Genomic DNA, 23,984 nt, shown 5'->3' with positions numbered 1-23,984 from the left:
TGGCCAATTTAACTTATACATGCCATTCAATGCATTATTCCCCTAACATGCATAAACTCAATATTCAAGTTAGTTCAATAATTTCCATGTATCAATAATATATATACCAAGATTGACGAGCTCATCGATACCATGATTTCCATTTCCTTGTTATTTTTCCATATTTATCCCGTTGAATTTCTCGGAATTTCGACAGATTTTCAGGGGTACACTTTAGTGTACAAATCCGGGTCTGTCAATTCATATTCATGTGGGCACATTTCCATTTCAGTGAGCACACTCCCGTGAACCTCATCCTTATAGCGGGATTACCAGTCTAGGCTAAATCCCCTATAATATAAACTCATAGAGTATTGTCGGGATTACCAGTTCAGGCTAAATCCCCTGCAATGACAATTACTCTAATGAGCTTGGATCTGAATTACCAGTCCAGGCTAAATTTAGACCCTAATTCGGATCACCCGTCCGGGCTAAATCCATTTTCCACATATTCTTCAGAAGGGCTATATCAGAATAGGATCACCTGTCTGGGCTAGATCCTTTTTACCGTCAATTCCTTTTCAGAGATCCATCGAATTTTCCTTTCATTCAACCGGGATTTCTTCCTCTTTTATCAAATATATCAATGTTTCACCAGTTTTCATACAATGAATATTCAAATCATATTCACATCAATAATATATATTTCAAGCATTTAAGAATATAATTCAAGTTACACGAACTTACAAGGCTAAATTGCAAAAATACCAGAATTTAGGGACATTTTGGTAATTTTCTATTTTTCTCGAATTTCCACCCAATCTTGATCTAAATTAATATTTCATTCAATTTATTAATTTAAATAATAAAACAATTCATTTCATGCAATTTGGTCACTTTTTAACATTTTTACAAATTTACCCTTAAAATATTACTTTCATTCAATTTAGTCCCTGAACCTAAAACATGCAAATTAGCCATTTTAATGAAAACTCATGCTAGTTTAATAATCATATACTTTCCTCCTCCTCCTCTCCATTCCACATCCTTAATGTATATAACATGCTTATATGTAACATTATCTATAATTTCACTATTTATTTATTTGTTCATTCAAAGCTGTCCACTTGAGTCATAGTGACAAAATTATTTAAATCTTGAGCTACGTAACTCTGAATTGAGATCCATTAATTTTATCTGAAACTAGACTCACATGTATTCTTACTATAAAATTTTCATAATTTTGGTTTAACCAGTAAGTACAGTTTATTCTTTAAAGTTTCCTTATTTCACTGTTTGATAGTTCCGACCCCTCTTCACTAAAAATTAATTATCTCTTTGTACAGAATTCAGATTATATCCCCATTTGTTTCTTTTGAAAATATACTCATTAAGGATTTTAAAATATAAATTAAAACCCATAATTATTTTTTACATTTTTAATGATTTTTCAAATTCAGAATAGGGAACCTGAATTCATTCTGACATTGTCTCACAAAATTTATTATATCTCATGATTTAGAATTCCATTACTTGCACCGTTTCTTCTATGAGAAACTAGACTCAATAAGATTTAATTCCATATTTTATTCATACTCTAATTCGATTTCTACGATTTATGGTAATTTTTCAAATTTAACCTACTGCTGCTGTCCAAAACTGTTTTAGTGCAAAATGTTGATTACTAAATTTATAACACCCTTCTTCCCTTTCTCTATAATATTTCCCATCACTTTCTCTTATTTTTCTTCACTAATATATCAAAAACATAAGATCTTATATAAGAAAACTCTACTATAACATCATTTCCATACTTTTCAATAATATCACGCTTAAAAATATGTTGAAATCTTGATGTTCTTACCTTGTCCTATTGGTTTCAACCTTTAACTTGATTTTCTCTCTCCTCCAGCTTCTATTACTTGAATCTAACTTGATATTCTAGCTCCCCATAGTCTTCTTGTTATCTTTCTCTCTTGATGGCTATGGAAATTCTTTTGATTTCTAGGTGAAAATGGTAAATTTTTGGTGGAAGGACCAAATTGTAAAGAAAGCAAAACTTTCTTTCTTCTCTTCCCTTCTAACGTGAAATGCATGGGAAAGATGATGATTTCTCTTCATCTTTCCTCCCTTTTATATTAATCATTTAATAATAAAATAATACTAAAAATCTTAATAAAATATTAACTAAATAACATTTATCTAATTAATGAATTAAAAATATCGCCAACATCATCATTACCTTCTAGAATTCTCTCTCTCTCTAATTGACCATTTTTCCCTTTATAATCTTTTAAAACTCCATCCTTGAGTCATCGCTTAATTTGGTAAAATTGTAATTTAGTCCCTCAAAATTCTTCACATTTTCAATTTGGTCCTAATTCATCCATTTTCCTTAGTTTCTAGATTATTCCATCATTAAAATATTTATACTATTGGTCCTTTAACTTTTTGTATTTACACTTTAACTCCTCAAATTTTGAGTATTTACTCTTGGGCAACAAAATTTCTCACTTTTGCGATTTAATCCTTTCTTGAATTAATATGTCATAATATATTTTCCAATGTTGACATAACTCAAAATTACCCTTTTATCACTTTATTTCCTTATTTTACTATATCGAATATTATCTTACTTTCTTCTGTAGTAATTTTCGGTATTACATTACATTAGCATTTTAATCTAAATAGTTCACAAAAGTATTTGTTTTGACTAACTAATGATATTATGAAAATTGAGAGATTAAATTATGTCAAAAATTAAAGCATAAAAATTCAAATTCAAATTTCAACATATATAATATAGAGGTCAAAATTAAAATTGATCATTATTTTATAAAGTAAAAAGAAAAAAGACAAAAGACAAAAGGTAAACAAAAGATAAAGAACCACGTGTCAAGAAAGAACCTTTTATCTATAATAGTACTGTCTTTAGGCACCAATAAAATAGTGCTACGTAATTAAATTTTAAAGATAACAAAATATTATTATACACGTATCTATATATAATATCTTCTCCAACTTAATTTAACTTTAATTAAATTACTTAAAATAATTTTAATAATTTTGTTTTTTTCCATAAGTTAATATTTTTTATTTTTTTGTAACCAATTTAAAAAAAATAGTACTTTTTGTGCAATTTTTTCATGTCATTGACACATAATTTTGATAATTATTTTACCATGGACCCTGAACCTTAAATCATGAACCCCAAATCTCGTGGCTCAAGGTTTGGGTTCAGGATTTAAGATTCAAGGTTCGGGTTCGGGTTTGGGGTTCAAGATTTAGGTTTAGGGTTCAGGGTTACGAGTTTGGGGTTTGAGGTTTTGGTTTAGAGTTTAAGGGTTCGGGGTTACGAGTTCGGTGATTAAGTTTAGGATTTTGGGTTTAAGGTTTTGGGTTCAGGATTTGAGATTCTAGATTTAGGGTTCATGATTTTGGGTTTGAGATTCAAGGTAAAAAAAATTACTAAAATTATGTGTTAATCACATGGAAAAATTTGTTGAAATGTTATTAAATAATTAGAAATGGACCATTAATAATGTGGTGGGAATGATCCATCAAATAAATTCTCTATGAGTGAGTGTATAATAATTATTTTATGTCTTTAAAATATGATGATGTAGTAAAATTTTATCGATGCCTAAAAATTAAGGTTTTTAGTATCATCCTAATCCTAAAGTAAATGATTTACTTTTATGTATAGCATAGGTATAGCAGAAAATATTCAAATAAGATATAAAATATATCATAAAGAAAGTAAAAACATAATCCGAATTATCAGGCTGTCAAAATAGAAATTATCCGATATTGCGGTTGGGGTGCTAAAACCACTTCTACCCCGCAGAAGTAATCCCCAACAGATTGCTTTTGCAACCAAAAGCACTTTCAAGAAGTGCTTATCCAACCAAACGGGAAAGATAGTGAGGAGCTGCAGTTGGTTTTGACTTTGGCTTTTAAGTACATAGTGAAGTAATGGAAGTTTATATTCAAGCTTTTAGTTACTGCCATTTTGAGATTTTTAGACTCTTTGCCCCCAATAGAATTATTTTCAGATAAGGACATTTGTGATTACATAAAAAAAAGTTGAAGAGTAATTCTTCAAGTTTCTTCTTCAATTATTATTATTATTATTATCATTCAAGGTATGCCCGGCCTAAAGGTCCACTCAAAAAATGAGAATATTTGGGCAAAATATAGACCCAAAAAATAGACATGGGCAAAAAAAATGTATGTTTAAAAAACAGGTCAGGCCTCAGGTAAATTTTTTTACGTGGACTCGACCTAGCCCGAATTTGAAAAATAAAAAAACTGTTGTTTTCTTGCTATTTTTCCCTGTTTTGTTACTCTTTTTTTTTATTGTTTTGCTATCATTTTGCTATTATGTTGTTATTATTTTGTTGCTATTGTTTGAATATTGTATAATTCATATTTTATTGTTAATTTTGCTACTATTTTAGAGCATTTGCTTGTTAAATTGCATCTATCTTAGTGCTATTCACATATAAAGATTTTTAAAATTATTTTCAATTTGTTAAGAAACATTTATTTTAATATTTTTAGTATTTTTTATGTATTATATTTTTTAAAAATATAAAAAAATAATATAAAAAAGTTAATACGGGTGTGCCGAGTCGCGCTCGGGTTTTAATATTTTTATCCGGAATGAGCTTAGTCAAAATTTTAAACCTTTTTTTAGATCAGTCCCAGACCTATCAAATAAACCTGAAATTTTGTTAGGGCCCAACTCGGTCATGAATAGATCTAATGTTCAAAATATATTATTTTGCTATTTCTTGGTTTGGTACTGTAAATGTAATGATCTGTTAAAGTCAAAATTGCAGAGCAGTTTGGTATGCTCTGCTCGATCTTCATTTTTTTCCCCTTTTGTTTCTTAAATTAGCTATAGCATGTAAGGCATGAATACTAGCACTCTATAATTTGTTTATTGATAAATTTGGGTATTTGTTAATAGTTTGGCATCAACAACATTTGTTGATGGCTTATTACTGTAAAACCAATAATGGCACTGGGCTTAAGCTGAACTCCTCCTATTAAGGAACCTGCATGAGTGTGGCTTAGCTTTTTTTTCTTTTGGTGAATTTTGGCTCGGCTTTAATTGCTATAATCGGGTAAAACCAAGATATATTTGTATTGGTGGCCCCTAGTCCATGCGGTTGGCCCATATATATCTATTGTTTTTTACTTAACTCTGTATATATATTATATTGCTTTAATAATAGATTAATGATTTTTTTTTGTAAAGATAAGAAAACATCAAAAGGAATTAATGAAAAATTAAAGCATAATATATTTTGGTGCTAACTAAACCGCATTGGCATGTGGATTAATTTTGTTTTGTTGGGCCGTGGTTGTCCATTATGTGGGACTCTGTTCCCTACATATAGTTTGTGGGTTGCTGAAAGAAACAAGAGAGTGTGTGTATGTGTTGCAAGTCAAAGAAAAAAAATAAGAAAAGTTGGAGAGAGCGGTTTTTTCACACATTCCAGCTTTAGTATTTTTTTCGATCAGAGGTTCATGTGGTATACGATGGAGTTGATTTTTTGACGGTAGCTAGTAGACTTGAAGATCTTTAAAGTGTATAGGATTGATGACAATAACAAGTTGTTTATGCTTAAAAGAATGATGACGTTGAGTTACAAGAGCTTCTATAACTAACCAATTGAATGAATTTCAAAGTTTGTTGATTCAACTACATGGTATGGGAATTAAATTTGATGATGAGATTATGAGGCTTTAGTTGCTTGCTACTCTAGCAGACTCTTGGGATATATTTCGAGTTCTATTTATTAATATTGCTTCGAAGGGTATTATGACTTAAAAATTGCTAAGAGTGGTGTGTTGGATGAAGAGGTGAGAAGAAGGTCTCAATGTTCTTCATCACAATTCGAGGTTCTAGTTACCAAAAGTAGGGGGAGAAGTAAAGACAAAGGTGAAAAGGGTAGAGATAAAAGCCAAAGCAAGTCGAGATCAAGATACAAGAATCTTAAGTGTTATCATTGCGACAAGAAAGGCCATATCAAAAAGTATTGCTACAAGTGAAAAAGAGAGAATAGAGGCAGTGGTGATAAATAAGAGAGAAGGGATAATGAGAAATTCGAATGAATTACTGCCACTGCTACAGATGATCTGTTAGTCCTTTGTGATGAGAATTTGATCAACCTAGAATGTGATGATACTAGTTGGATGATAGATATTGGTGCTTCGTTTCATGTTATGTCACGAAATGAGTTCTTCACATCTTATACTATGGTGATTGCGGGGTATTGAAGATGGGTAATGATAGCTTGGTACAAGTTGTTGGTTACTAATAATGGAACCAAGTTGACACTTAAAGATATTAGAATATTCGTTTGAATTTGATTTCTGTAGGAAAGCTTGATGATGATGGTTTTTGTAACACTTTTAATAAAGGTCAATGGAAATTGAACAAAGGCTTCTTGGTTATGGCTCGAGGGAAAAAGAGTTCGAGCTTATATTTGATGCAGGCTTCGATTCCCGAGGTATGGTGAACCGTGAATGTAACAAAAGATAATGACTTAATGGAGTTGTGGCATTGGTGACTTAGTCACATGAATGAGAATGAGCTTAATTGTTTGGTAAAGAAGAATCAAATTTCATGTTTGAATAATGCTACACTGAACAATCGTGTTTATTGTCTAGCAGAGAAGAGTTTTATTTAAGCATCATCCTCCTTTAAGAAATTTAGATCTTCTAGAGTTGGTTCATTCTAATGTTTGTGGTCAGTTGAAGGTTAAGTCACATGGTGGTGCACTTCATGACTTTTATTGATGACTATTCGAGGAAGCTTTAGGTCTATGCTTTGAAAAGAAAGGACCATGTATTAGATGTGTTCAAGCAATTTCAAGTTTCAGTTGAGAAAGAGACTAGAAAGAAGTTGAAGTGTATCCATACTAATAATTGTGATGAGTATAGAGGATTGCTTGCTGTTTATTTTTGGTTATAGGGAGTCAGACATCAGAAGACACTACTGAAGACTCCACAGTTGAATGGGTTGGCTGAAATAACGAACTGAACATTGATTGAGAGAGTCAGATATTTGCTTTCAGATGCAAAGTTGCCTATATTCTCTTTAGCTAAAGCTTTGTATACAATTGCACATGTGATTAATCTGTCTCATGGTGTTCCTTTGCAGGGTGATGTACCAAATAGGCTTTGGTTTAGTAAAGACATGTCATATGATCATCTGTGTATGTTCAATTGCAAGGCATTTGTTTATGTTCTGAAATATGATATATCTAAGTTGGATGCTAAGACTCGGCAATGTATCTTCATTGGTTACGGTCATGATGAGTTTGAGTACAAACCGTATGATTCGATTGAAAAGAAACTTGTGAGAAGTAGAGATGTGATTTTACTTAAAGGTCAGACCATTGAAGACATTAACAAGACGAAAAAGACGGGTCCACAAAGTATTGGTGACTTAATCAACACAGATCTGGTTCCTCTAGCTTCTTTGTTGAATTCTATGCAGGATGATATGTAATAAGATAACATTGATGACTAACAGGGTATAGTTGATTTTGATGCTCTCATAGATGAGGTTAAGAATGACCAACACTAATCACCTATAGCTCCACCAACAGTTCTACCTCGACGATCTTTCATGAGGTATTCTACTGGTAAGTATGTTCTTTTGATTGACGAGGGAGAACTAGAGTATTATGATGAAAAGACTATAGAGAGTGAATGCAAAGATAAGTAGGCTGAAGCTGTGAAGGATGAACTTCAATCCTTGCTTGACAACCATACATTTGAGTTGCAGAAATTGCTAAAGGGTTAGAAAGCTTTGAAAGATCGCTGAGTTTACAGGTTGAAACAAGAAAAGAATTCAACTCCATGATACAAAGCTAGATTGGTCATCAAGGGTTTCAGACAGAAAAGGCGATTGACTTTGAGGAAATATTTTCTCTAGTTTTGAAGATGTCCCCCTATCAAAAGTATATTGAGTTTGACAACTTATTATGACTTAGAGGTTGAACATATGGAAATGAGAACTACTTTCTTTCATGGTGATTTGGAGGAAGAGTTTTACATGGAACAACTAGAGGGTTTTGTTGCATAAGGGAAAGAGGACTATGTGTGCAGATTGAGGAAGAGTTCATATGGTTTGAAGCAAGCTTTAAGGAAATGGTACAAGAAGTTTGAGTCTATTGTGATGGAGCATGGCTACAAGAAGACTACTTCTGATCATTGTGTTTTGTGATAACCAAAGTGCTATTCATCTTGGTAAGAAATTGAATTTTCATGCTCGATCTAAACATATTGGTGTGAGGTATCATTGGATATGAGAAGTCTAAGTTGTTTGAGATTGAGAAAATTCACACTAATGATAATGGTGTGGATATGTTGACCAAGACCTTACTAAGAGGAAACTTTGGAGCTTGTTGCTCGATCGTCGGTATGGTGAACACCCCCACATAATAGGAGGGGAAGATTTGTTGGGTCGTAGGTAGTCCCACTATATGCCCTACATATATATTGTTTTGGGGGTTGTTGAAAAAAGAGAGAGAGAGTGTATGTGTTGCAAGTTAAAGAAAAAATGAGAAAAATGGGAGAGAAAATATTTTTTTACACATACTAGCTCTCTTATTTTCTCGATTGGAGGTTCATTCAATGTCCAAAAGAGCTGATTTTTTATGGTAGCTAGTAGACTTGAAGATCTTTAAAGTGTATGGTTCGATTTTCACTTTGGGTACCAGAGCTTTGGGCTTTCGACTTTCAAAGTTAGCCTATTTTTTGTTACATTCTCAACTTTTCTCTTAAAGTTTGCTTGAGATTATTTGTTGATAGCCTTATTTGTGTTGTATACTCTTTATTGTGGCTTGGTTGTGATCTTGTAGCAAGACTTTGATTATAGTGAAATTTTTGGTGGACTTTCAAAGTCTCGTGATTTTTTCCATTTGCTTTAAATGGGTTTTCTACATAACAATTACGTGTCTTCATTTATTATTTTTGCTTGTGATACTATGGTTTATTTGCATCAGTTGTTGATATATTGTGTTATTAGGTTTGCCGTAATTACCAAATTGATTTTTCGGGAGTAAAAAAAACCAATTGTGCTTCTGCGGTGTTTCGTCGGGTTCAGTTTCATCCCAACATGTTTTGAGTAGGTGCACTTCAATAAAATAAGATTAGAAAGAAAATAAAGTAAAATGCCAAATGACATAAAGTAAATAAAATAATGTATATTTTTTGAAAAAAACATTATTTATATATCCAATTTTATTTATTTTATTTGCCTTTTTCCCCTTATAATTTCACAATGTTTGTTTAACTTGGATTGATTGTAGGGGCTTATTTTATTTCTTTGGAGTTCTTTACTAGTGCAATTTGAATATGTATATACATCATTCACCAACAGTGGGTCTCTACGAACTTTATTTATTATTATTGATATTTATCACAAGCTTAAAAGAACTAAAATTTGAAGTCATTTTATTGTGATAGATGAAAAGTGTTATACTTGTTGAAGCAAGTGGAATATCCAAAGGAGCAATATGGGATAGGAGGTTGACAATAACATTTTGTAATCATTGTATTAACGAGATAAGTAATGAAAATAGACCTAGTACTCATTTCAAAAAAGAAGGAAGGCTAAGAATTGTTGTCAATTTTGAAAATGAAACATGCAAGGCTTGTGCACAAAAACAATTAAAGATAGAATGGACTTATTGAAAAAAAGATGAAAGGCATGGAAAAACCTTAAAGGGAAATATACTAGTTTAGGATGGAATCTCATAAAATGAACAATTGATGCCTCTGAATATTGGTGGAAGATTGGTGGAAGAATAGGCTAAAGGTACAATACTTTTTTGTTTAAGTATTATTTATCTTACTTATAAGGTCCTTAATTTTTACTAAACCATTATTTTATATGTAAGTTGTCCTTAAAGATTAGAGATTTAGAATTGCAATCATTGATATTGAATTAGAAGGAATGTTGGACCAAATGTTCATAGAGATAGTTGCAGTCGGTGAAAAAGTATGGACACCTTCTTTAGGTATGTTCCCTAACAATTCAAGGATGAAAATAATAAAACATTTGAAGAAAACGAAGAAATAAATCCAATGAATGATGTTCACATGTCAACTCTAGTAGGACTTGACATAGATAGAGACAACCAAACTCCTAACAGGCCACTTGAGCTTGAACAACATGTTCTAGAGCTACATTAAAAAAAATTCCATGGAGGTAGGATCTTCTCATGTTAAGACTAGTAAAAGAAAACCTCAAATCCAAGAGGGGCTGCAAAGTTATCTAGCTAAATTAATAAACTATGCACTGTTGCTAACAATATGAGCCAAACTACATATAGCTTGACTCCAATTAATGATCTATATGGCATTCTACAAGCTATCGAAGTGCTTAATAGCTTATTGGAGGAAGTTCCAAAAGCTAGCCCACTGTACTTTTTCTTGTTGAAGTGATTGGTCTATAAGGATAAACAAATTGTGTTTTTATTCATTTCTCCTAATATTAGAGTTTGGTGGCTTAAGATGGAAATAGAGGAGAGTTTTAAATTTGCTAGCCTTCTTGGGACATAAGATATGCATTATCAAATTGCTCCAGGTTTCTTTTATTTCATTTTTTATGTTTGGATATTAGTTTTCATTGGACATTTATAAGTGCCTGATGATGTTTGACAGTTTATGTATGTTTGTTTACTTTCGTATAATGGTAAATGTTTTTTTATCTCCTTTTTACATGTGACAATGGTGAATGCATTTTCACACGGAATGAGTATGGATACTAGTGAAGTGATGATGAAAGGAATGTGATTTTACAACATGTGGAACGTTTTAATAGGTTGTGTAGGTTGTGTTGAGACTATAGTTATCCAATGTTGATACTTCGATCTTTGTTTAAACAACTCCTTAACTGTTTGCTCCCTCCTATGTTTAGACAACTGACTAAACCGACCTTTAAACAATAGTTTAGACATGACTTCAGGACATCTTAAATGGAGCTATATGTTAGCATTTTGACTTGGACCTCCATAATTGTTTTTTTCATAAGCAAATGAGTTTCAGAATGTGTTCTATTTCATCCCAAACAATGGTGGTCAATTTTAGATGATTGAGTGAACTATCGTTTAAGCCTTATCTTGTAGATTATGTTGATGAATTTACTTGGATAATAATACTATAATTTGGGATAAATATTGGAGGATATTTGTAGGATTATTATGCAATAAATTAGTGATTTTATCTTTACAAGATTTGTTAAGAAGAGACTCTTGTACTAGCATATAAAAAAGTTGTTAATTGACTTCCTCGTTGAGCCATTTGGGGTGTATAGAGATTTTTATGGAGAGATATTGTATGTAATGTGAGGGATTTGGGGAGAGGGATTTGTACCAATTTGAGTTCGACTTTGGGGCTACAATTATCCATTGTAAGAGGGTAGATTGAGCTTTAGCCAATAATTGTACTAGATTAATTGTTGAACCTTTTTTTTTTGAAACTTTTAGAATTAGAACTAAATTCACAAATTTTTGTAAATGTTGAGTCTAAATTTATTGAGATTTTTTAGAATTAGAACTAAAATGACAAATTTTGTATAAATTAATGGCTAATTTTGTTGAATTCTTTAAATTTAAACTTAAATTTATAGAATATATAAATATTGTTATTAAACTAATAAAAAATACCCACCTTAGCTTTCCATGATTCATATAACAACTAATACTAATTGGCGATTAACTAAAAGAAATTACTCGTTGAGTGACGATAATAAAACTGAAAGCATAGTGTAGTGACTGTTCTTGTAGTTTACCCTTTATTTATTGATCTATTTTTTTTGGCCAGGAAATTTATCTATTAAAGTCATAAGTAAAATGGAAAGTTTTGAACTGTGAAAATCATCGAAGACTCGAAAGAAGACCGGCTGGCAGCAGAATCCAAGAAAACGCTAATTATATATACATATTTTAAAATTTTTGTTACTGCTGATCTGCTCTTAATTCATCAGTCAACCCCCGTCCTCGTATCTCTGAAACCTAGTTAAGGTATTTTCTCCCCTTCTCCTCGTTGTTCCTTTGATCTGATTCCAGTGCTAAGGCTTTTCCAGGGAAAGTAAGAAATGGTGAAAATTTGATTTTAGGCCATTTTTTTTCTTACTTCTTTTTGATTAATTGATTTCAGATTTCCTATAATTTATGTTACTGTGTACAGGTTCTTCATGGTACTGTGTACAGGTTCTTCATGGTAAGCAAAAGTCTTGATCCAGGACTCAACTAAAACATCATGGTAATAAACTTTTAATTTCTCAGGAATTTGCTTCTTCTTCTTTTCTTTTACCTTCTCAAAAGAATTTTATTTCTGAAATAATGTGGAAAACTATGACCGGTAAGTGAATATTTTTACATTTGAACTATAGTGTATATTGCATAAGTTTGATTATTGTAAATACACATATTTATACTTAGCTATAGAGACTCAACTGCTACTAACTAAATATGTTAGCAAACTACTAACAATCTGAACTACCTAACTACTAACTGATTTACAGCTTCTTGATATACTCTAACATTTATGTACTTGTTTTCTTGCAGAATTATCTAGTTGGAGCTTTCAAGCCACCGTGTAATATTTTCATTTCATTCACTGATGGAAGAAGCCGCAAGCAGGTATATCTTGCTTCTCAAATTTTAGGTAAAAAGGAAAAGTATGCATTTAGATACAAAGCAAAATGCATGAATTTACAATTGTATACACAGTTATGTTACAAGTAATGTTATGATTTGGTCGGTGTTTTCACATGATTTTCCCTTATACTGTTTCCAGGCAGTTAAAGAATAAAGTTGAGATTTAAGTAGTTGTTCATTACAAAATTGTTTCACTGTTTTTTGGCATGCAAAAGGTTACATATATGTGTGTAAATTTTGTTGCTTTTGAACTCATTTAGTTATCTTCCCTCCTGTTTTTCTCTTTTCTAATGCGGTCAACTTTGTTCAATGGTTGTGCACTTGAGTTCTAGATGAGATTGCACATTTATTACTGAATGTTTTCTTTGGTATTTTGTATTCAAATATTCTCTTCATAGATCAATGTTACTTTGTAGGTTCCGCTAAAGAAGGAAAATGGGAAAACAGTTATGGTTGCTCTCTTCCAGAGCCAAGAAAATATTGTAGGAGAGGTAGTGTTTTTCATGTTGCCATTTTGGAACTCATGACTTAGCTTATCTGCTTGTTATATCCAACCAGTTTTGTTCTAATTTTCAGTCAAAACTGTATCCATGATTCTACTTTTATTACTGATTCTTCAGGTTGTTATAGAGCCAATACATGGGAAGAAGGTTGAACATAATGGTGTTAAAATTGAGCTCCTTGGTCAGATAGGTGTGCTTCATTTGCTTCATGCCTTTCATTTTAGGTCCGCATTTGTATATAGTTGTTTCCTGAGCATATGTATATAGTTGCCATCATTTGCCGCTTTTAATCTATAAATTTTTACATACAACACATCTTAAGAAGCACATATTATATGTATTTATAATTTAGCCTGAGTAGATCTTGAGTCCTACATACTATTATGTTGTTTTTCTCTTTTTAATAATTGAGTTTGTTCTGTACTTTAAGTTTTCTATAGTGATTTTTATTTCCAAATTTTTTGAATAATGTGTAATGTTCAAAAGCAACATCTCCATGTTAATGCTGCCCCTATACCTGGATCATGACATTTTTTTTCTATTCTTTGCAGAATTGTATTTTGACAGAGGCAACTTCTATGATTTCACATCTCTTGGTGAGTATATTTGACCATATAAGAAAAGGCTTAAGAAGCACTTAGTTTAACTAACAGTTGTATGGGTCCTTACAAGTTATACTATTCGTTTTCAACATGATTTTTCCCTTCTCCCCCCTCTCCCTTTTCCTTCCTGGTTTGTGGTGGCAATATATGGGACAATAAATATCGGTTCATTTATTATGGTAAATTGCTTCTAAGTTTTCCCTAATTTTCAATCTTTTTTCTGCAGTACGTGAACTTGATGTTCCTGGTGAGTTATATGAAAGAAAAACATATCCATTTGAATTCTCTACGGTGGAGATGCCATATGAATCATATAACGGAGTGAATGTTAGACTTAGGTAGGCTATCCATTTAATTTATTGGTGGTATCCCTGTCATGCTAGAGTGTGAGGACATAATATGTTTGTTTACTTTAACTTTGTTGATGTTTACTCATGACCAAGGATCCTTTAATATAGGATATAACACAAAACTTATCTAACTAAACATTATTGCATGTATAGGTATATACTGAAAGTGACAATCAGTAGAAACTATGTCAGCAACATTGTGGAGTACCAAGATTTTGTGGTAATGTGTTCTCCATAAGCACTGTATGGAAATATTATGCTATTCTACTTGAAACAGCAACTTGAACTGCTTTTACATTATTGTGATATCATGATTTATCTATCACCTTTTAACTTCTGAATATTTATTTATGATTTGACTCAGATTATGTGAGAATGATGTCACATTACTGTTCAGTTTTTTAATTCAACCGCCCTGATGAGGCATAAGGGTCTTATACCTAACTGTTCCTGATAAGAAGACTTTGTTATGTAAAAGGAATGTATGAGGTGTGGATGAGTTGAAAGTGAGAGAATGAGGAAGTTTTTCTTTTTTAGACAATCTAAATGGTGGCTCAACATTTTTGACTTAGTCATTGCTAGGTCTAGGGAGTTTCATAGATATACAACCTTATTCTTTTGAAAAGAGGCTTTTTCTGCACCCATGACTTCTAGGTCAGTATGGAACCATCTTAACATTCTTCAAGATTTGCTCTCTCTTGAAGGATTGGTATGAGGTGAAACATTGGTTGTTAGGAAGTAACTTTTTTTTTGTTGGAAGCCATCTTCATGCGTCTTAACTGATCAACTAAGAACAGATTTATAATTTGCATCTTCCTTGGTTTGAGAGAGAATAAGGAATCAAATTGTGAAATGGTTGTCCTTAAGATCTTGAGTCTTGACCTCTTACTATATATCCTTTGAGTCCAATAAGACTGGTTTCTCTGAAGTAATATCATTTATCTAAAGAATTTATTCCTATCCATGACTGTAAGTTACTTGCACAGAATTCTCTTTGATAATCATTGTCAAAGGAAACACGACATTAGATCCTTGCATAGAATATGTTATAATTGTTAAGCATCATTTGCCTTGCATGTGATTGATCAAATGTAAATAGATAATCAGAATGCTAAAAAGGATATGAATTTTGAACTTAGAAAACAAATTACCTTGCATGTGTTTAATAGAATATAAATAGATTAATCTGAACGCTATCTAGGATGTGAATTTTGAATTTAGAAAAATTAGGACTTTAATGATAAAGCTACTTCACTAATTTATTAATTTTCATGTGTTCAATCTTGGACCTCATGACCTTTTGAAAAGGATTAGCTGTTTGGTATTTAACATTGTTTCACCCATATGGTGTTCACTACAGATATTAGTATTTGATGATCCCTCCCCTTATATATAGCACCTAATGATACTCAGATGTCAATTGTTGTTTTCTTTGGCCATTTCATCCTCTTAATGCACCAACATGTCAAGGTGTAAGGGGTTCCTTTTACTTTGTATTGATTTTATATTTTTTCCTATCTTGTATTTATTTGTTTGTTCAGTTAGTTAGATTACCTGGATTAAGAACGTAGCATAGCAGATTAATTTTGATTTTTCTTTCCTTTTTTTTTCTTTTATATTTTTGCATCAGGTCCGCAATTATACTCCTCCTCCATCAATCAATAACAGTATTAAGGTAAGGAAATTTCCCTTTATTTCCCTATGCTTATTTTTTTCAGGTAAATTGATGAGGTTTAAATTAAAATACTTCTATCATATCAGGATGTTCCATGCCTAAATTTGAGTCACTCTTATCATGGTTCTTCTGCAAGAGATGATCATTTAGTCCCTTTACAAGTTACATGGTGCTATAAACTCTCCCACACTAATGCCTGATATTCCCAAAGTTTCCATGATAGTAATTGCAATGACCTTAAAACTGTTTCTTCAATTGTTCGTTGGTGATTTGCTGGTGGATATGATGTACTACTCCATACCGATTCTGATATTTTGGAATTTCTTATTGACTTTATTTATTTGCATTGATTGTTCATCTAGATGGAAGTTGGGATTGAGGATTGTCTACACATTGAATTTGAATACAGTAAAAGCAAGTATGTCACTCAAAAGTGCATTTCTAAGCAGGAATTTGTATAAAATCTGATGTCAATTATTTTATCAGCTTGGAAGGATACTAATGTGTTTATATGGATTTCAATTATTCAGGTATCATTTGAAGGATGTCATTATTGGCAAGATATATTTTCTTCTTGTTAGAATTAAGCTAAAAAACATGGAGCTTGAAATCAGGCGCCGAGAATCAACTGGATCAGGGCCAAATACATATGTTGAGACAGAAACCCTTGCTAAATTCGAGTTGATGGATGGTGCTCCTGTGAGAGGTACCGTAGCAAACTTTATGTATCTCACACCATATTTTCTAACTTATATTTTTAATATCACAGATTTAGAATTCTCTGTAGATATCTCGGAAATTCTTCAGCACAGAACACTTTTACAGCCATGCTTTTATAGAATTCGTGCTAGTGTTAGTATTTGCCTTGAGGTTTCTGTATTGATGAATTGGTGGAACAATATACTTTCTAAAACCTTCATTCTAGCATGACAGCGGCTACGTTGCTACAACTTCATTTTTGAAGTATCAATGTGCTACTTATATTTAGACATGGGTATGAGAATACGACTCTCTAAGAATCCTCCTCCAATACATGAAAAAACTTAGTAAAATTTGAATATATCCCATGTCATCCAACACTTGCACTCAAATCCAAGTAACATAGGACAGCAGTACTGTCTTGCATGCTAAATGCTATGGTTGCTGGTCAAGATCACTACTTAAGTTGTAATACTATCATTTTAGACTAGGGTTTCACTTATAAGTTCTATATGAAATTGAGAAGTTGATTGTTGTATTTACATGTTTCTGCTCAAAATATTACTAGTAATATTCTGTCTTAATTATTCCGAGATCTATAATCAATGAGCTCGTATCTAAACTGTAATAAGATTATGCTGGATTTTGGTTTGGTCTGATCCTTTTTATGGAGTCACGTCTGTCACCTAGGGTCATGAGGCATATCTAACTTGAGCTATTATTATTGGTGCTTTTACAGGAGAATCGATCCCAATCAGATTATTCTTAAGTCCGTATGAACTGACACCAACATATCGCAACATCAATAACAAATTCAGCGTGAAATACTATTTGAATCTTGTGCTAGTGGACGAAGAGGATCGGCGGTACTTCAAACAGCAAGAAATCACTATGTACCGGAATCTTGAAGCATCATAATTCTTCTTTCAAATCTAGATATGTTCAGACATGAATGTGGGAAAGAACTCAAGAAGATCAGAGTAGTTTATGGGAACATTTTATGGAACTCTTTCTGGTGTTCTTCGAGCTTGTCAGTGAAGTTCTTCGGCTGTTTTGTACAAATAGCTGCACTGGTTTCAGGTGATGGCACAGTACTCGTATCTCAGTCTTGTTTATCTGTTGTGTATTTTCCGATCAATGAACCAAACAACAGAAAAGAATAAAAAATCCAGGTTCCATTGTTGGCTGTAGGCATGTTCAGTTGTACTGAAAGTTGGCTTGCATGGAGCCTTTTTCATTTTTCATTTTGTCAGTTCTTTAATCTCTATTTATGGTGAATAGAAATTGTCTCCTGTTTTGTGCATCAGGTTTTCTGCCATTGGCTTTATTCCATCTTTTTTTTTTCTAAATTTTTTTCATGGTTTTACTTCTAAGTCGAACTATATTTTTTCTGCCATCGGGTACGGATATCTAAATCGGTGTAACATAGAACAAAGGGGATTTTATTTTATTTTATTTTCAAATATAATACTTTCCTAGTTTGGTAGATTTAAGCATAGTTTAAGAAATTTATTTTTATATATGCATTTATTTTAAATAAATTTTGATTTAATTGCATCAAATAAGTATGAGTCTCATTTTAAATTTATCTTTTAACCTTCAAATTGTTTTAATTATATTTCTAAACTATCAAAGTTAAAGTTATCATTAATTTAATTTTTAAATAGCACATTAAATTTTATATGCTATAATTTAAAATAAAATTTTTAAAAATAAATATTATAAAATGTATCAAATACAATACTCTCTTTTCTTTTTTTTTTTTGGTTTTACTTTGGGTAATTATTTATGTAATTATTTTTTACTAAACTCTATAATATACTTGTCAAATCGAAATTTACTTGTGGAGTCTAAAAAGTTCATCGGCAATATATCAAATAAATTTTCTTTTACTCTGTTTTTAGTTTTTACTTTTAAAAATTATGTGACTATTTTATTTTTAGTTAAATTTGTCTTTTAAATTAACAGTTTTAATTAACATTTGTGGTGATCTGAGTGATATAACATCAATAATTTGAAGATGTAATTAAAATGTTTTGAAGTATGGGATCAATTTAGGATGAGAGTCATAATTTGGGGGTGTTTGGTGCAATAAACTCGTAATTTTTCACGTGAGTTCTCAAAGTATCAGTGTTGCATCAATCAAATTCTTTCATTAGTTTAGTGGTCAGTAATTTTAAAGCGCGAAAAAAAAGTTAGTTTCATTAAAATTTAGGAAAGTTTAATTTTTTTTTTAAACTTTTTATTCTAACTAGAATATTTTCATGTGTTTACAAATTGATTTATGTGTTTTAAAAATATGGTAGTTAAATTTGAGCTATCATTTAACATTAAATTAATTAATAATTATATAGACAGAAAAACTTGATTAATATGATATTAATACTTTGGAAATTTAACTAGGATGCTTTATGGCTGAATAACCATTTGTAATTGACATTTTAGTGTAGAGGATAAACAAAAACCCTGCTTTCCATATCCATGGGAATCCTCCAAGTTTTCCAAGTTCCAACACTAAAATCAAAGAAAACAATAGGAAGATCTATGGATGTTTAATTGTCCTAAAAAGAAGAAAACAATCCCAATTCCCACCCCGCAACCAAAAAAAGGGGGGGGGGGTTACTTTTAAATTCAAAAGAAGGATGATAGGGGAGAGCCATTGAGGAACATCAAAGAACAGTGGGAACAAAATATCAAAATCATATTACAGTTGGGAAACATGGGAAAGATTGAACGAGTTGTTTAGTTCACTTCTTTCATGTCCTCCTCAGTTTTCCACACAACATCTTCAAGACATGTTGAAAGGTTTTTGTAGAACTGCAGAGCAACCAAAAAACAACTGAATGTTTCAATGGCTACCAAAATATAATCTCTGTAATGAAGAACAAGCAACTTTAGAACAGAAATAATGTAACTGAATTGACTGAAGAAACTTAAAGATCACCACCGGGCATGTTTCCTTGTACATTAATGGAAACACTGTCTGAACCCACAGTTAAATCAATGCATAAATCCAGTTTTCCAAAACTTGTCCTCTGCTACCCGTGGATTTTCCAACACGTATTTGGACATGGGGTATGAGAATATGATTTTCCATATATATGAAAGAACTTGACAGAATTCGAGTCTATCATGTGTTGGACACACATAAATATCCGAAACAGACACTGAACCTCAAGTCCGGATAACATAAAGGAAGCAGATTAGAGCATATGCCGTTATGTTACTCTCATCGGTAGTTCATCCGACTGCATATAAAATGCGACGAAAGCATATCGAGGGAATCGAGTGGTACCTTATGGAATTCCAATGTGTCCCCCTTTGCTTTCCGCAACTCGACCATATGTAAAGAAGGTGCCATTTGAAATATCTGATTGACATAATAATAAGAAGTTGCATAACTGCAAAAATGTAAGCCTGGATTTGAACAAAAATGTTGGTGTAAGTTACCTCCGTCGCCACGTTAAGGTTTCCTTTCCTTCCGGCTTTTGAACTCTCGAGTCTCATCTAACATAAAATCATAAGAAATAAGTGAAGTCAGTATAGAGATTTTGATAATTGCCTTCATAGCATGTTTCAGATTCGATCACCTTGTAGTTTTTCTTGTGGACATCGAAGCCGAGAGGCTTTGCAGCGGCTTCGATCTTATGGATAATCTCATTAGCCGGACATTTAGACGTAAATCTGGTTTCTCGCTTGAATCCCTACAGAAAATTGAACTACTAATAGTTACGATCCGGCATTGGACAACTGGTGCATACAGCTTCTAACGCTGATAAACTCGTGCAAAGGAAAGATGAACACTCTTTGATAATCACAGTTTATTTTCTTTGGAATACAAACCTGTTCTGCATCAAACAGATTCTCGAGGTTTAACCCTTTCGACATGGAAATTAACTCGAAAGCATTCATAGTTGTTGGTTGTTCTTCTTCTTCTTTTCTCTTTTCCATTACATGGTGCTCCTGTTACAGAACCAACAGTGCCGACTTATTAAAACAAGTGAAGTTAATAAAAACCGTATATTATAGCACTTGTTTGGTACCACTTACTTCAGAGTCCTTGAAAACAGCTTCGACATCATCTAAGTTCGTATCATCTTTCTCCTCGAACACCGGGGGTTTATAACCTTTCTTAAACCATTCATCCTGCAAAATTTCCGGAATGGTAATGCGCTGCAACACACGAAAGAGCGATGTATGCATCAACCTCGTGCAACTCGATAATTACAGAAGATGAAAATTTTCCAAGTAATCATGCAGGCCCAACATACTACTCAAAGATTAAATAGTATATCTAATTCAGTGCTGTTACTTTGTTATACTTTTACTAGCTGTAACTTACAGTCATGGGGTTCGGGTCCAAGATTCGAGTTATCAATTTCATTGCACTCAAAGATAGCCAAGGGGGGCAAGTGAATTCAGCTACTGAAATCTGCAGATTTCAGAAAGATGAGAATGAAAAAACAGACAAAAATGACAATGGATAACTGTAACATATACAAAATGGCATACCTTTCTGTATAGGTCGATAAGATTAGAATCATCAAAAGGCAAGTATCCGGCGAGCAATACAAAGAGAATGACGCCACACGACCAGAGATCCGCCATTGCCCCATCATAGCCTTGATCATCAAGGACCTATATAGGAAGAAAAACAGGAAGGAAATGGTTAAAAAAACCAGAGGTTTCGGAAGGGTAACAAATGCAGGAATAAAAACAAGGTTCCAAACCTCGGGAGCGACATAATTCGGTGTTCCACAGGCAGTGTGAAAGAGACCATCATCCTGTAATATTCAACACAACATTTCTCGATCAAACACAAATAAAGATGGAATAAGTATTACGCATTTACAGAATCACATAGTCCAAGTAAACATTCTCACAAAACACTCGCACCCGAGCATGGGTAGCATAGAATTCTGTCATATTATGGATATCATAATTACCCTGACTTGCCGGGACAGTGCACTTAATCCGAAATCCGAAACTTTGAGATTACCATATGCATCCAACAGCAGATTTTCAGGCTGCAACAATATCAGGAGGATATGAATATACATGTATGAACATATTCAACATGGAAGGGTTCCAAATTTAAAAAATACCTTGAGGTCCCTATGGTAGACACCCCTGCTATGGCAGTAATCAACAGCATTGATGAGTTGCTGAAAGTATCTTCGTGCCTCGTTTTCTATCATCCGACCATGATTTACCTTCATTTAAGAAATGGTTATGTGGAAAATAATCCCTGGTTTGTCATTAAATAAAAGAAAAAGGAATATCTCTACTACTTCCTTCACATCAATTTTCATGTAAACAAAAAATATTTAATTTCGACTTATATCATCCAACTTCTATTATTAACAAAGTAGGTCAATTATGCTACTTTCATTGAATAATTTTAATGCAAAAGTTGTCTGAACATGCATATATTAATTATTTTTTGAACATAATGGAATTTGAAATATCATGCTAAGTTACGGAAGCCATGTTTGAGTCCATTTTTTCTTTAGAATTAGTGAATGGAGTTAACCTAATTTGTTAATAATAGAAGTCCAATGATGTAATTGGATGAAATTAAAGAATTGTGACTTGCATGAAAATTAAAGCTAAATTAAGTGACCTATAATGCAATTAAACAAAACTTCAACAACTCACAATTTTATCAAAGAGCTCTCCCCCGGTGACGAACTCCAAAACTATAAATATCTTTGTCTTGCTTGCCATCACCTATACATGCATATTTATATATAAACAAAAAATTGGGAAATCATGTTGAAGCTTGTTGCTTGTATGCTGTTCTACAATACAATAATACAAGTGGCACAAAAAAGACCTTGCTGAAATATTACAACCAAAACAAAAAACGGGAGAATTGCATTTTAGCCCTCCCAAAAATTAAATCATTCCATTTTTAGCTCTTAGTTAAATGGAGAATTTTCATTTTTGGACCTCAATAACATAAAATTAAAATATCTTAATTTCTAACCTCGTGTAAACGGATGACATTTGGGTGCTTTATCAGCTTCATTGTTGCTATTTCCCGCTTAATCTGCAAAAACAAGCAGAAAAGAATTGACATATAGATAGAATTTGGTGGGATGATTCCCCTTCAACAAAGAAAAGAAGGGAGTTAGAAAAAGAAACCTGTTCAGCCATTTTGTGCTTGAGAACCTTGTCTTTATCAAGGATCTTAAGTGCCACTGGTTCCCCAGTCTCAGAATTTCTTGCGAACTTCACTTTAGCAAAGGTTCCCTCTCCAATGGTCCTTCCCACTTGGTATTTACCCACTCTTCCTTTAATTTTGGGTTGATTCATCCCTACCAAGCTTTCAAATTCTCTTCCTCACACTAATATCCAAAATTTCCCTAAGAAGAAAAATAAAAACTATATTTTCTACCAACTTTATATAGAAAACCTAACAGCAAGTACATTGGAATAAACAAATGAACCAGTGCATATAAATTATAATATAATTCCCCCACGAGGATCCTTTCCTATTGCTGAAAACCATAACATTTTTGTAATTATATGAATCTCGTAACAGAAAGTGAATCAAGTAAAAGCTTTCATCAAGTTTTTCTGATTCTACAAATTCAAGAGTTACCCAGAAATTAAAGAGCTTGATTTGATTTCAATAAGAGCTGGGGCCAAAAGGGTCAAGAAAACATCAACCAACAGTCAAATTCCAATATTTTGTGTACGTAAAGGTGCGAAATTCAAACCTAATTCCATAACGGCACTATATACACGTATATATATATTCGTATACACAAGGGAGGCAAGCAGCGTCCCCGTCTTAAAAAATAATAAAATTTCATTTTCATCCCTCTAAAAATTATAAAATTATAAATTAACTTTCTAAAATTTCTAACTTCTCTTCTTCACATTCACAACCAGTAGAATAATTAGAGAACGGAGAAAAAAAAGTGTGCAAGTAAGTCGAAAGAACAAGGGAACAAATGGCTTTTGAGTTCATTCAAGAGTCAAATATCAAATATCAGCTTTGATAATCATCATCATCATCAACTATATATGCTGCTATAAGCAGACAAACTTTTGTCTTAAAGTAGTAAAATGGATCTGAATCTCTTCATTAAACTTAGTAAAATAAAAGAAAGAGCAGTAACCTTTGAAGCATTGATGAAAACGTTGTTTGGTGTTGGTGGTGAAAGGCAACTAACTGTAGACATAAATGATTGTAAGAGAAATCAAAATTTAAAAACCATTAATTCTTGGGGACCCTCAAAACCTACCCAAACCTTAGAAGAATCCACACTGTTTACATTTTCAATACATTTGTTTCTTCAGACAGACTGGCAGAAATTACCACTCTTCTGATTACTTTTATAGCATTACTTTTACTGTCACTGCCCTGCCTACTTACTTGCTTTTTTTCTTTAAAATAAATTAGAAGAATATGACAGCAAAAAATAACGTGATTCATGCAATATATATATATTATTTATTGACTTTGACATGAT

General features: G+C 32.3%; 2 protein-coding genes across 5 annotated transcripts; one reads left to right on the top strand and one right to left on the bottom strand.

Moving 5' to 3' along the window:
* The first annotated feature begins 11,791 nt into the window (after positions 1-11,791).
* LOC105799321 (vacuolar protein sorting-associated protein 26A) lies at positions 11,792-17,803 on the top strand. Of its 3 annotated transcripts, none has more exons than XM_052621329.1 (13): positions 11,865-12,032; positions 12,199-12,273; positions 12,579-12,653; positions 13,088-13,162; positions 13,292-13,364; positions 13,726-13,770; positions 14,003-14,114; positions 14,280-14,346; positions 15,757-15,801; positions 15,888-15,962; positions 16,164-16,219; positions 16,332-16,507; positions 17,240-17,803. In XM_052621329.1, the coding sequence occupies exons 2-13, from the start codon at positions 12,271-12,273 to the stop codon at positions 17,416-17,418; spliced, it is 981 nt and encodes a 326-aa protein (XP_052477289.1). In that variant the 5' UTR covers positions 11,865-12,032; positions 12,199-12,270; the 3' UTR covers positions 17,419-17,803. The 3 variants fall into 3 exon arrangements, with proteins under 3 accessions (XP_012485266.1, XP_052477289.1, XP_052477290.1); XM_052621330.1 differs by lacking the exon at positions 11,865-12,032 and adding an exon at positions 12,076-12,099; XM_012629812.2 differs by lacking the exon at positions 15,888-15,962 and having other exon boundaries at positions 11,792-12,032.
* Positions 17,804-18,954: 1,151 nt separating this feature from the next.
* LOC105799319 (CBL-interacting protein kinase 32) lies at positions 18,955-23,101 on the bottom strand. Of its 2 annotated transcripts, none has more exons than XM_012629811.2 (14): positions 22,648-23,101; positions 22,490-22,552; positions 22,159-22,230; positions 21,606-21,713; positions 21,447-21,527; positions 21,231-21,284; positions 21,013-21,138; positions 20,843-20,932; positions 20,551-20,673; positions 20,344-20,463; positions 20,091-20,204; positions 19,951-20,007; positions 19,796-19,870; positions 18,955-19,372 (listed from the first exon to the last, which is right to left on the bottom strand). In XM_012629811.2, the coding sequence occupies exons 1-14, from the start codon at positions 22,816-22,818 to the stop codon at positions 19,349-19,351; spliced, it is 1,278 nt and encodes a 425-aa protein (XP_012485265.1). In that variant the 5' UTR covers positions 22,819-23,101; the 3' UTR covers positions 18,955-19,348. The 2 variants fall into 2 exon arrangements, with proteins under 2 accessions (XP_012485265.1, XP_012485263.1); XM_012629809.2 differs by having other exon boundaries at positions 18,955-19,317.
* Positions 23,102-23,984: the final 883 nt, after the last annotated feature.

Source organism: Gossypium raimondii, chromosome 9 (assembly GCF_025698545.1).
Source record: "Gossypium raimondii isolate GPD5lz chromosome 9, ASM2569854v1, whole genome shotgun sequence".
Lineage (NCBI taxonomy): Eukaryota > Viridiplantae > Streptophyta > Magnoliopsida > Malvales > Malvaceae > Gossypium > Gossypium raimondii.
The sequence above is the reverse complement of the archived record's forward strand: the minus strand, read 5'-3'. Positions and strand labels throughout refer to the sequence as shown.

Coding starts and splice junctions, on each gene's coding strand:
- LOC105799321 (XM_052621329.1), top strand. Junction 14,347..15,756: donor TGGAGTACCAAGATTTTGTG/GTAATGTGTTCT, acceptor TTTTTGCATCAG/GTCCGCAATTATACTCCTCC. Junction 15,802..15,887: donor CAATCAATAACAGTATTAAG/GTAAGGAAATTT, acceptor CTATCATATCAG/GATGTTCCATGCCTAAATTT.
- LOC105799319 (XM_012629809.2), bottom strand. CDS start 22,818: ATGAATCAACCCAAAATTAAAGGAAGAGTGGGTAAATACCAAGTGGGA. Junction 22,553..22,647: donor AGCACAAAATGGCTGAACAG/GTTTCTTTTTCT, acceptor TTGTTTTTGCAG/ATTAAGCGGGAAATAGCAAC. Junction 19,318..19,795: donor ACACATTGGAATTCCATAAG/GTACCACTCGAT, acceptor GTTGCTCTGCAG/TTCTACAAAAACCTTTCAAC.